The 13,499-nt window shown below is 47.2% G+C and overlaps 1 protein-coding gene across 1 annotated transcript in view; it reads right to left on the bottom strand.

The window, feature by feature from the left end:
• The window catches only part of DYSF (dysferlin), a 287,816-nt gene that overhangs the window by 153,939 nt on the left and 120,378 nt on the right, over nucleotides 1-13,499 (bottom strand). Inside the window, exons 23-26 of the mRNA XM_015406074.1 lie at nucleotides 9,888-10,043; nucleotides 6,587-6,718; nucleotides 3,967-4,133; nucleotides 2,992-3,106 (exon numbers count right to left, since the gene is read on the bottom strand). Of these exons, the coding sequence (XP_015261560.1) occupies nucleotides 2,992-3,106; nucleotides 3,967-4,133; nucleotides 6,587-6,718; nucleotides 9,888-10,043 (570 nt within the window). The remainder of the gene's footprint in view (nucleotides 1-2,991; nucleotides 3,107-3,966; nucleotides 4,134-6,586; nucleotides 6,719-9,887; nucleotides 10,044-13,499) is intronic.

The raw sequence follows: 13,499 nt of genomic DNA, 5'->3' as shown, positions 1-13,499 counted from the left end.
AGAGAGAGACAGAGAGAGACAGAGAGAGAGAGAGACAGAGAGAGAGAGAGACAGAGAGAGAGAGAGACAGAGAGAGAAAGACAGAGAGACAGAGAGACAGAGAGACAGAGAGACAGAGAGAGAGAGAGAGACAGACAGACAGAGACAGAGAGACAGGGGGGGGGGGGGGGGGGGGGAGAGAGGGAGGTGGGTGGACCATCACTGTGTCCAATAGCCAAAGACTGACCCTTATGCAGGCAGCCCAATCTATGTAAAGGGAAGGCAAGCTGGGAGAGGGACGCTAGCAAATAAAGTGAACCTATTTCAAAATACAAGCACTAGAAATCAGTAATGCAAAGGCAAATATATTACTTGTGAGTGTCAAGAAGGACAGTGCAAGACACAAGTACACAAGAAATACAGAGTATCAAAACGTAAGCGTATACGAGGTATCAATATGTAAGTGAAGTACAAGGTCGTCAAAATATAAACATATCCAAGGTATCAGTGTATAAATCAAGTAAAAAGGTAAAGGTAAAGGTTCCCTTGCTCGAAAGCCAGTCGAATCCGACTCTAGGGCTGCGGTGCTTATCTCCGTTTCAAAGCCGAAGAGCCAGCGCTGTCCAAAGACGTTTCCGTGGTCATGTGGCCGGCATGACTAAACACCAAGGCGCACGGAACGCTGTGACCTTCCCCCCGAAGTGGGACCTATTGATCTACTTGCAATGTCTTGCTTTCGAACTGCTAGCCTGGCAGGAGCTGGAACTAGAGACGGGAGCTCACTCAGTCATGCGGCACACTCGGGTCTCGAACCCGAGTAAATCAAGTACAACGCTGGATAAAAACAAAGACTGCGGAGTGATACTTCGTTTCGTAGATCAGCTTCTTCACAAGCGAAATGCGTTACATCCCGTAAACTGATGTCTGCTCCTTCTTTGCTTGGTAAATGGGTCTTGTTTCTTTATTATAAGTATCCTAATTATCGTAGCGTGTCAAGAAGAGAGTGGAGTCACCAGTCAGCAAACTTCTTAAAGGGCACCAGTCAAGCAGCAAAAAGCATTCAGGGAGGCACACTAGCGTCTGAATGTTTTATTTACATTGAATTTTCACCTTGATGGAGTGACACACATTCAGACCTACAAAATCGCTGTTACCAGAATAAGTTGTGGAGGTGATATGGCTATACCTATGGCCCATCACTAATACCAGGAGTCCAGTTATAAGTATACAAGGAAACAACATCTGGTTAAATTATATGTGTAAAATTCTGTAACAGGTCTTTGAATGTGTGTCTAGAATATACAGATAATAGTGACCACTGAGGAAGGCCCTTAGGGGCCGAAACGCGTTTGGTCTTCAGTTGTAGATTATTTACCCATCATATGTATGTATAGAGGATAAGCTTTTATAGTCTGATCTTAGACAAAGTAATTTTTAATCAGGAAAGTTTTAACGTGTGTAAGGTAAAGGTAAAGGTTCCCTTGCTCGAAAGCCAGTCGAATCCGACTCTAGGGCTGCGGTGCTTATCTCCGTTTCAAAGCCGAAGAGCCAGCGCTGTCCAAAGACGTTTCCGTGGTCATGTGGCCGGCATGACTACACACCAAGGCGCACGGAACGCTGTTGCCTTCCCACCGAAGTGGTACCTGTTTATCTACTTGCAATTTCTTGCTTTCGAACTGCTAGGCTGGCAGGAGCTGGAACTAGAGACGGGAGTCTCACTCCATCATGCGGCACCCGGGTCTCGAACTGCTGAACTACCGACCTTCCACAGCCTGCAGTTCAGCATCTTAACCATGTGTACACCTCAATAAATATTTGTACTTTTATATATATGGTTTAGCTTAGCCCTTTTTGGTTTGTAGTCATATCCTGGGTTGAGTCCCCCCCCCTTTTTTCCAGTTTTTATTTACATTGACTACAGCTGGGGAGTCTTCCCATTTGTTATCTACTTGGTAGCCCAATCTACCCAATGGGGTGGGCCCCGACTCTCAGGGGCCTGCAAACCCAGGAAACCCCCAGATTTGGGGAAAAAAACTGAATTAAAAAAATATTGGGGTGACACTCCCCCCCACACACGCACACACAAAGAAAACCTTACCCGTTGCGTAAAGCAAGCCACCGGAACCAGGAAGTTTGTCGGGGTGCCCTAGTCACCCCAAATAGGGCACTGTCATTTTCAGGAGACAGACAGCAGTGGCCAAGGCCGGGAGGGGGGACAGAAGCTAGAGCCAGTGGCAAGACAGAAAATGGGATCTGCCCCCCCACCATAGAGCCTCACAGGCCTCCCCTTTCATAAGAACATTAGAGATGTCAATGTTGGATCAGGCCAGTGGCCCATCCAGTCCAACAATCTGTGTCACACAGTGGCCAGAAATACCAGGTGCCATCAGAAGGTCCAGCAGTGGGGCCAGGACACTAGAAGCCCTCCCACTGTTTAATCACTCTTTGGGTGAAGAAGTACTTCCTTTTATCCGTTCTAACCCGACCGCTCTGCAGTTTCATGGAGTGCCCACGAGTTCTTGTATTGTGAGAAAGGGAGAAAAGTACCTCTTTCTTTACCTGCTCTTTCCCATGCATAATCTTATAAACCTCGATCATGTCACCCCTCAGTCGTCTTTTCTCCAAGCTAAAGAGCCCTAAGCGCTTTAACCTTTCCTCATAGGGAAAGTGTTCCAACCCTTTTATCATTTGAGTTGCCCTTTTCTGCACTTTTTCCAAAGCTATAATATCTTTTTTAAGGTGTGGTGCCCAGAACTGCACACAGTATTCCAAATGAGGTCTCACCATTGATTTATATAGGGGCATTATTATATTGGCTGATCTGTTTTCAATACCCTTCCTAATAATCCCCAGCATAGCATTGGCCTTCTTTATTGCAGTCACACACTGTCTCGACATTTTCAGTGAGTTATCTACTACAAGATCTCTCTCTTGATCAGTCTCTGCCAGTTTCCATTTGCTAATCTATACGAAGCCATTTCTGTGGACACAACCAGAGAGGGACGCCCTTACCACGTCTGTATAGGCCTCAGCCATGTGAATCCACTGACCCCCGGGAAGGCGCACTTGATTCTCAAACGCTTCCTCCACGAAGCTCATGTGCCCGGCATCCACATCATACAGCAGCCTGTGATGACAGGACAGGTGGGGGGGGGGGAAGCAAAAGGATTCAGAGAGGACTCAATTTTTTACCCATTAGTGCAAAAAAGCTCGCCCTTTGTTAGAGCACTTGCTATTCCAAACCCAGGCTGGTTCAGACAATACTTTGCTTGTCAGCAGAAGCACCTTTAGTCCACCCAAGGTAAGAAGTCCCCAGGATCCACTCCCAAAATGTCCAGGTATTTCCCAGCCCAGAGCTGGTGAGAAGTTAGTACCACCTTCATAGAAGAAGAAGAAGAAGAAGAAGAAGAAGAAGAAGAAGAAGAAGAAGAAGAAGAAGAAGAAGAAGAAGAAGAAGAAGAAGAAGAAGAAGAAGAAGAAGAAGAGATTGGCTTTATACCCCACCCTTCACTACCCAAGGGAGTCTCAGAGCGGCTTACCAACTCCTTTCCCTTCCCCTCCCCACAAGAGACACCCTGTGAGGCAGGTGGGACTGAGAGAGAAGAGAGGAGATTGGATGTATACCCCGCCCTTCACTACCCGAAGGAGTCTCAGAGCGGCTTACAATCTCCTTCCCTCTCCCTCTCCGCAACAAACACCTTGTGAGGTAGGCGGAGCTGAGAGAGCTCTTCACAGAAACTGCTCTTTTTCAAGACCAGCTCTTATCAGAACTACGGCTTGCCCAAGGCCATCCAGCAGGTGCAAGTCAAGGAGTGGGGAATCAAACCCAGTTCTCCCAGATTAGAGTCCGCGCACTTAACCAGCTACACCAAAATGTTATTTTAAATTAATTTGCCTTGCAAACCCTGTTCCTGATTGAGCCCTGCAGAACCTCCGGGCGCAAAGGAAGGAGGGCCGTCTCCCCAGATAATGTGGTCGGGCACTCACGTCTTTTCGGGGCTGACAAACCAGTCCCCGGCCCAAGCCCAGCCTGCGGAAGGCCTGAAGCTGTCCTTTGGCAACTTGATCTTGCCGGTGACGTCGGAATACTTGGGGTAGGTGAGGCCAGTGGTGCCCCAGTTTCCGACCAACGCCAGCTTGGTTTGGTTTTCATACTGAGAAAGAAAAGATAGAAAGGTGTTCAAAGAGCCAAAGGGGATCTCACAAACATGTAGCTGCATCACCCACAGAAGCCCCATAATAATCACTGCAGTTCTTTAAAAAGTGAAGCCTATTCCGTGATTGATTATTTATAGCCCGTTTCCTATCTAAGCCTCAGGGCAGATTACAAAATACAATCAGACAGCATAAGACATCCCATAAACAGTTCAATAGAACTAGGATTGCAAAAATCAGAAAACAGTTCTGTGGAGAGATGCCCGCCGCGCCCCCCCCCCCCGATCACATTTATATTCCAATAATTGCAACTGAACTCTGTCTACATATTGGAGCCCAACTGCATGTTCACGGCTGACAAAAGAGAAAATGTGTGTGTGTGGGGGGGGGGTGAATGATCAAACCCCAAACACAGAATACTTCAGTGCTTACAGATGCAAACGGCTTTGGCTGGAGTGAGACAAAAGATCTACCATTTATTAGACTGTCACACCTAAAGTACAGAGACTGGGAAAGCCAAAGAAAAGGCAAGACTGTATTTTCCTCTTTTGGGGGCACAAAAATCAGGACTGACCCCTAGATGGGGACAGACTTCCAAAGGGAGATTATGAACTCCCAGGACATGAAGAAGAAGCTCTTTTATGCTGTTTTGAATGCCCAACGCCTGATTTCTGCCAAAATTTTAATCAATGGAGAAATCACTCAAAACATTCCAATACAGAAAGGCACAAGACAGGGATGCCCGCTATCCCCATTATTGTTCATATTTACTATAGAATCGTTAGCCGAAAAGATAAGAAATAATGAATTGATAAAAGGTCTGAGAGTGAAAGGTGAAGTGTTCAAATTACAGGCCTTTGCAGATGACTTGATCTTTATATTAGAAGATCCGGAACACTCTTTATCATATTTAATAGAAGATATTCAGGAATTTGGTAAACTAGCGGGATTTAAAATCAATTTTCAAAAAACTAAAATCATAGTTAAAAACTGCCCACAAAAGCTAATACAAAAAATAAAAGAGATGTCAAAAATGGATGTAGTGCAGAAAGCGAAATATCTAGGAATATGGATCTCAAATAACACATCGACGTTATATGAAAGTAATTACGTACGACTTTTATATGATATTAAAAGAGACTTAAACCATTGGGAGAAAATACATCTCTCTTTATTGGGCAGAATAGCAACAATAAAAATGAACATTCTTCCAAGATTCCTTTTTTTGGCACAAAATTTACCAATACTTAAAAACTATATGTTTTTTAAGGAGCTAGAAAAATCTGTAGGCAAATTTATATGGCAGTCTAAAAAACCGAGAATAAGAAAAGAGGCTTCGCATTGCCTAATTGGCAATTGTACTATTTCGCAGCGTCAATGATATGGATTAAAGATTGGGTAGAGTTAGAAGATATAAGAACACTAGCTTTAGAGGGATCAGATTTGGTAATGGGATGGCATGCGTACTTGTGGTACGGAAAAGATAAAATCCACTCTAATTTCCATATAAGAAGCTCCCTTATGAAAGTCTGGAATTTAATAAAACATAAATACTACATCAAAGTACCTCTGTGGATATCTCCGATAGAGGTATTTACTAAACTGTCACTAATAATAGGGAAAATTTAAAAAACTTATAGCAATTTATTAAACAAAAAAGCCGAGCTAAAAACAGATGAGATACTATTTGGTCCACTTTCCAAAGAGCAGAAAAGGGGAGGTAAAGCGACTGAGCTCACCATCCCTAAAGTGTGCAAACAAGAGTGGAAGTACTCAGGATCATCCTCACAGGCGCTTGTACGAAAGACGTAGGAGATGCAGCAACTAGGCAGAGCCTCTACTTGGCAATGCAGAATGCTAGACATACAAATCCATCTAGCAGGAGATATTCTTCCAGATTTGTAAGTGGCAGCCATTACTACCCAAAGAGAAGCTGATGCTCCTAGGAGTAGGGGAAAGGGCAACCTCACTGGTCAGAGACCTGGGACAGTTGCAAGCAGTGTTCCCTCTAAGCTGAGTGAGTGCGAGCTAGCTCACAGTTTTTTAGTCTCCAGCTCACACATTCTTGTCTTAGCTCAGGAAGGCTGGCTTCAGAGCAAACTGATTGATACAGCAGCCAGATCGCTCGCTCACAACTTTAGTGCCAGTAGCTCACAAAGGAGAATTTGTTGCTCACAAGACTCCACAGCTTAGAGGGAGCGTTGGTTGCAGGTATGTTCTGAGCTCCCAGGAAGTCAGGCTGGCAAGGCCCTTACCTAGCCAAGGAAATAAAAAATCAGTATAAGATCTGGCATACCATAAACAATGCAAAAAACGGAACTGCGAAAGTAGAAGGCAACGCAGTAAGACCAAGAGCATACATACACCAAACGATGGAACAGACCCCGATCCCACTGCCTGTATAAAAGCACCCTGCTGTTTTACACGATCCACGGAACGGAACTTGGCTCACCGTTTCTGCAAACACAGAGAGCCTCCCCTCCGCTGACTTGTTGAATTCTTTCTCGTCCACAGCTAGCCCGAGCCACAGCCGGACACGGACCTGGACCGGGACCTTGGGGCCCATCACCTCCTCCTGAGGAGTCTAGGGCAAAATCAAAGGAATCGTTAATTCTGGGCCCGGCCCTCTTTCAGATACGTTCGGCTCAGGGATGTAGCCAGGATTATTAAAGTCAGGGGGCATTTTAAAACATTGGGGGGGGCATGGGGAAGGCAGGAGGGAGCCACACACTGCCACTGCCGCTGCCACAGTGGCCATTGCCATACCGCAATTCACAACACGGATGAAAACCAGGAGACGGGGGTGCTGGATTGACCCCACCCCCACCCTCCTGCCATCACTTTGCTTCCTTCCTGTGCCCCGTCTGGCAGTGTCCCATCCAGCAGCATGGGAATACACATGGAATTCACTGCCACAGGAGGTGGTGGTGGCTACAAGCATGGACGGCTTCAAAAGGGAATTAGATAAGCATATGGAGCAGGAGAAGTCCATCAGTGGCTCTTAGCCACAAGGTACAGATAGGGGCTCTGGGGCAAGTGATGCTCTGTCATCTTGGTGCTTGGGGGGGGTCAACAGTGGGAGGGCTTCTAATGTCCTGGCCCCACTGCTGGACCTCCTGATGGCACTGGTATTTTTGGCCACTGTGTGACAAGAGTGTTGGACTGGATGGGCCTTTGGCCTGATCCAACATTGGCGTCTCTTATGTTCTTATGTAATGGAGAGCAGGGCTGGCTGGTGAGGTTGCGGGGTGAGGGTAGAGGCAGGATCCCAGCAGGCAGACGTAGCCCACCGTGTTCACTAGAAGGCGTCCCGGGGGCTTCCAAGACATTATCTGTAACTCAAAAGCAGCAGGACGAAGTTGGAGTCCAGGGGCACCTTTAAGGCCAAAGCTTTATTCTGGGTCTGAGCATTCAAGCGCACACAGATGAAAGCTTCTACCCAGAATTAAGCTGTGTCGGTCTTAAAGGTGCCCGACTGGACTCAAACATTGTTCTGCTCCTTCAGAGCAACACAGCCACCCACCTGAATCTACCTTCATAACCAACAGAAATTCCTACAGTCCTGAACACTAAACCACATTTTACCAAACCACTGTTTCCAGACCCCACGGAGGACAACCAGAAAAGCTAGTTTAAAATAATAAAATAATCACCCTAATACAGGGGTGTCGAACTCATTTGTTACGAGGGCCGGCTCTGACATAAATGAGACCTTGTCGGGCCGGGCCATGTGTGTCATGAAATGTAATGCCAGGGAGCAGAGGTATAAACTTTATAAAGGACACAAACACAAAGGGTTGGGGTTTTTTTTACTTAAAATAAAAACATGCTGAAAGCATCAGCACTTTTGCAATGTTTCGTCTATTTTAACAGTGTCTGATAACTGACACCTCTTGCTCTGAATCATTGCATCAAAATGTCTGTGCTGTTGCAATCTTTTTTTAATAGTTTATTTATCATTTTTCATTACAAAAAGAAAAAACAAACCAAAATCTTCCACATATTATGGAGTTAACATTACACATTTTTTCCCATCCATCTATCTACCTTTTGCCATCTTTTTTGATGCATATTTTCTTTTTTCCCTGCTAATATCCAATTTATTTCATCCATTTCTTTTATTTCCATAATTTTCATTGTTAATTCTTCTCTATTTGGTGTTCTATCTGATTGCCATAACTTTGCTATAAGTATTCTGGCTGTCGTAAGGATATATTATATCAGATATAAATCATTGTATTTGATCCCATCTGGTAACATATTTAGTAAATACACTTCTGGTTCTAACTTCAGATCTATTTCAGTTATTTCTAATATTAATTGCTTTATGGTTTTCCAAAATTTGCCTGTCTTTTCACATCTCCACCATATATGATAGTATGTTCCAATATTTTTATTGCATCTCCAACAATTCCCTGAGTGTACTGTTCGGGTGTGTATCTGTAAGCTGCAAACCTACAATGACGCAGCAGAACTGGAAGAAGAAGCAGAAGACAGCCAGTTCTACTGCGGGCCTGATAGAAGCCCTCCGGGGGCCTGATCTGGCCCCCGGGCCGCATGTTTGACACCCCTGCTGTAATATGTTCAGGGACTATTTATCCTTGAACAGGATCCTTTCAGCCCCTGCCTACTAAATACACCAGCCCAGCACGCCGGATGTCTCTGCTCTCAGGCACTGGCACAGTTCCTGTAAGGGTGCACAGGAGGACAGCCTCAATCCATTGACCATCTCTCACCTCTACACTGTCCTTACACTTCCCACTTGCCACCTTTTGGGGTGATCCTTTGGGACTTTCCTTTTACCAGAGAGAACAAGAGATTTGCTGGCCCTGCTGGGCCACCGCGAGAGCTTGACCTCTCCCCATTTATCCACTAATTCCTTGTCACATACAGGGTTTACTCTGTGCTGCCACCAGCTGGCCATTAGCAGACCTGCAGTCTGACAGCCACCTATCAGACTCTCAATGGGGGGGGGGGGAATCAGACACACACACCCTTTTATTAAGCCAACAGGAAGTTAGGGGCACATGTAGGCAATAATCTAGGGCACCGAAAATGGAAGGGACCAACTGGCCCTGTCACCACTCCTGGCTCTGGGGTCATCTGATGCAGTAAGCGGCAGCCCTGGGAGGTGCCCCACAGATCACAAAAAGAGGAGGAGGTCCATGGGGGGGGAGGCAAGTAAAAGGAGGGCGGGTGGTGGATTCCCTCCCAGCTCTGCACGGAGGAGGAGGGCGGGCAGGCAACCTTCTTCCTTCCCCCCAGCATGTTGGGGGGGGGACAATGCGTGAAAGACCAGAGAGAGACTCCTCCCCTCCCTCCTGTCTCTGCGGTGCGGGGTGAGAAGAGCGGAAGTGTCCGTTCTCTCCTCCCCATGGAAAGGGGGGGAGGAGGGCAGGCAGAGGCACCTGAGTGGTACAGGCATCTGTGGGCACAGGTGGTAGGAGGGCTTGTGAGGGGGTCGGGAGATGCACAAGGGGGTATTTGTGAATTTCCTGCATTGCGCAGGGGGTTGGACTAGATGACCCTGGAGGGTCTCTTCCAACTCTGTGATTCTAAGCGTGTGGGTCAGCGGGTGGGAAGGCAGGCATGGGGGGCCTGGGGGCGGGTAGAAGAGAGGAGGGTGACCCATGGACCCAAAGATCTGGAACCATCTCTGCTTGGGATCTTTTCCCCCCTTCTTTCATTTTATTTTTACAAGTCTTGGAATTCGAGACAAAATTTCCAAAAGCCGTGGCAATGACGGAACTTACTTTCAAGAATATGGTCTGGAGCGTCCCGCAGTTCTTCCCGCAGCAGTTGGGTCCAGTCCGAGAGTAAAGCACCTCGCGAGCAGGAACCCGGCTGTAAGCCACCCGCCGGTCCCCTTGCAGCATCCAGATGACGATGTCTGGCAGGCTGTTCTGAGGCTGAAAAGGAAGTCCGTGGGTCAGGGTGGCTGGCCCCCAGTGCAGAGCCAGCCCTCCCGGGCTGAGCAGACAGAGGGAAGGGGGACGCCTAATCATTTATCGACTTTCCCCACCCCAGAGGGGACACCAAGTACTGACATCATTCTTTTCTCCCGCATCTTATCCTCACAACACCCCTGTGAGGTAGGCTAGACTGAGACAGTGTGCCTGGCCCAAGGTATTCCAGCAAGCTACCATGGCAAAGTGGTCCTTAATATCAAAAAGTCTGCAATCACCTCCTCCTCAAAATCCCCCTTGCCCCCAATTCTTAAAACTTGGTGCAGGAACATATGGGATTATCTCACCATGGAAAGGATACTGATACAAACCTCAAATAAAGACCCTTACTCTGCCTCTCTTGATTATTACAATTTCTGGTACCCTGTTTAAAATGTTATAGCTCAAAACAAAGGCCGTTTTGATCAGCATTGTGGTACAGATGTTTTACTGTGTTAATTAACTGATACTTGACTATTTACTATGACCTCACATGTTTATGACAGTTTATTGTCACTGGTCTGCCTTTGTATCTGATGTTAAATTTTCAATAAAAACATTTTTTTTTAAAGGATGGAGAGCACCAAGTCCCTCCAGGGTGCTCAGAAACTATTTAAAACCACACTAATGGTGGGCGGACAGAATGTGTACCTCAGGTTAGGAAAGCTACTACTGCACGTAAAAGGATACCCGTGTGGTTAACCACCCAAATTCAAGGAAACCATAAAAGGCAAAAACCAAACAAAAAAAATCCTTCATTTCAAAAGTGGAAGGTTTATCCAAATGAGGTGAGCTGAAAGGATCAAAGGTTCTGGCAAAACAAACGTAAATGGGAACTAAAGCAAACAAACAAACAAAAAACCCTAAAGAGGAAGTTGCTAAAAAAAAAATTAAAACAATTGGCATTTCTTTAAATGTATCAGGTGCAGGAAACCAGCCAGGGAAGCAGTCAGGGCTCTGGAAAACAAGGGTTTCTTAAAGCAGAGGGAGAGGTGGCAGACAAACTGAATTAATTCTTTGCATCTCTTTTAGCTGTCAAAAATGTGGGGCGCGTGCCCATAGCAGAGCTCCTGTTCTCAGGAAGGGTGTCTGGAGAGCTGGGTCAAACTCAAGCGATGAGAGATGTTCTAGGACTCCAGGTCTGTTAGTTAGTTAGTTAGTTAGTTAGTTAGTTAGTTAGTTAGTTAGTTGGACTCCAGGGCAAATCAACAACCATCAAGTCCTGGGATAAGAGGAGGGGTCCGCCTATTACGGATTAAAAGCTGGTTAAATGACAGGAAGCAAAGAGTAGGAATAAATGAAGACGGGTCGCCGTGTGAGTCTGTCTGTAGCAGTAGGAAAGAGCAAGAGTCCAGGAGCACCTTAAAGGCTAACTGAGTTTGTGGCAGGGGAAGAGCTTCCGGGAGTCACTGCTCACTTCTTCACTTGCACCTGCTGGATGACCTTGGGCAAGCCATAGTTCTGGCACAGCTGTCCTTGAAAAAAGAGCAGTTTCTGTCAGAGCTCTCTCAGCCCTACCTCACAGGGTGTCTGTTGTGGGGAGGGGAAGGGGAAGGAGTTTGTAAGCCGCTCTGAGACTCCTGGATCAGACTAGTTTGTGCATCTAGTTCAGCAACCTGTCTCACACAGCATCAACCGCTTGCCCTGGAAGGCCCAACAACAGGGCAAATAGAGGTTGAGGCCTTGCCCTGGTGTTGCTTTTTAAAGACATCTGTGCCTGTGGCCGTTGCCACCTGTTGAGTAAAGAAGTATTGTATTTTATCTGTAATGAATCCATTGCTCATCACCATTTCACATTGTGAAGAACTTGGATTCTGTTATTAGAGAGTCAACATGGAATGTTTCCTTCAAGGGTTGATAAGTAGCGATTGGTAAGAACTGGGATTGCTACACGCTCGGAGAAAGCGAATATTGTGAAACGAATTGTTCATATGGCGCAGCATTCGTTAGCCGGTGAGCGATCACAGAAGAGAATTTTCTACAGAAATTTCTACAGTAAAAGTTTCTGCAACTTATCTTTATTGACTCTTCGTTATTTTTATCATGGACATTGTTTTTGGAATTCCACCACCTGGGGGTTGGCAACCCCAGTATTAACAGACTCGACCCCAGCTGTCCTTCCGCAGACCAACACAGTTACCCTCTGAAACTTGGAACCAAGGAATCCCCTTGACGTCTCCTCTGCCCCTACCTGGTCCTCCTCCTGCTATTCGCCACCTTTCCTCTAAGACACCATTTATGTGCTGCTGGATTGACTGGGAGAGATTGAGCTCAGCGCACAGCGTGTGTTTGTATCCTTTCCGCACGGCTGGGGCATCAACAGGCCCCCTGGCTAGTGGCTGGGAGCGTGGGGTGGGGTGTGTGGGAAGAGCCCTCCCATAACCTCCAAACCACAGGCTTGTGGGCTTCCTTCCCATTCGCAGGCTTCCTTTTCCTCTCTCTGGGCCGGATGGTAGCCCTCTGCTGCCTGCGAGAGCGCAGCACAGCACCGGCGAGCGGCAGGAGGCAGCTCCCTGCCGAGGAGAAATGGCAGCCAAGCCCTCCGCCCTTGGCAACAGAGAGCATCCCTGCCTGCCAGGGCAGCCTCTCGAGGACCAAATGTTCTCTCTCTCAGAGCTGCGGGCCGGGCTGCCCCCGGGCCACTGCTCCGAGCCTCCGAAAGGGCCAGCTCCCCAAGTGCGTCTCAACTGGATGGACGGCTCCACCCCAGGCTCTCCTGGCCAGGACACCTCCTTCCTCTCAGGGGACAGGACGCTCGCTCCTCTTCCTTGGGGCGGCTCTCAAGATTCACACACACACACACAAACATGTCCACAGCTATTTTGTTTTTTTAAGAAGAAGAAGAAGAGATTGGATTTATACCCCACCCTTCACTACCTGAAGGTGTCTCAGAGCGGCTTACAAACTCCTTTCCCTTCCCCTCCCCACAACAGACACCCTGTGAGGTGGGTGGGGCTGAGAGAACTCTGACACAAACTGCTCTTTTTCAAGGACTGCTGTGCCAGAGCTTGTGACTGACCCAAGGTCACATCAGCAGGTGCAAGTGGAGGAGTGGGGAATCAAACCCGGTTCTCCCAGAGTAGAGTCCGCGCACTTAACCACTACTCCAAACTGGCTTTTCGGCCATGTAGATTCCCCCTTACCACCAGTGTTCCCTGTAAACTGAGTCAGTGTGAGCTAGCTCACAGCTTTTTAGCCTCCGGCTCACACATTGCTGTCTTAGTTCAGGAAGGATGGATCCAAGCTGTAGTTCTGACAAGAGCTGTTCTTGAAAAAGAGCCGTTTCTGTCAAGAGCTCTCACACCCCCACCTACCTCACAGGACGTCTGTTGTGGGGAGGGGAAGGGAAAGGAGTTTGTAAGCCGCTCTGAGACTCCTCTGGATAGTGAAGGGTGGGGTATAAATCCAATCTCTTCTTCT

This window comes from Gekko japonicus, unplaced genomic scaffold (genome assembly GCF_001447785.1).
Source record: "Gekko japonicus isolate JY-2015 unplaced genomic scaffold, Gekko_japonicus_V1.1 scaffold561, whole genome shotgun sequence".
Lineage (NCBI taxonomy): Eukaryota > Metazoa > Chordata > Lepidosauria > Squamata > Gekkonidae > Gekko > Gekko japonicus.
Note: the sequence above shows the minus strand (reverse complement) of the source record. Positions and strands in the feature narration are given on the sequence as shown.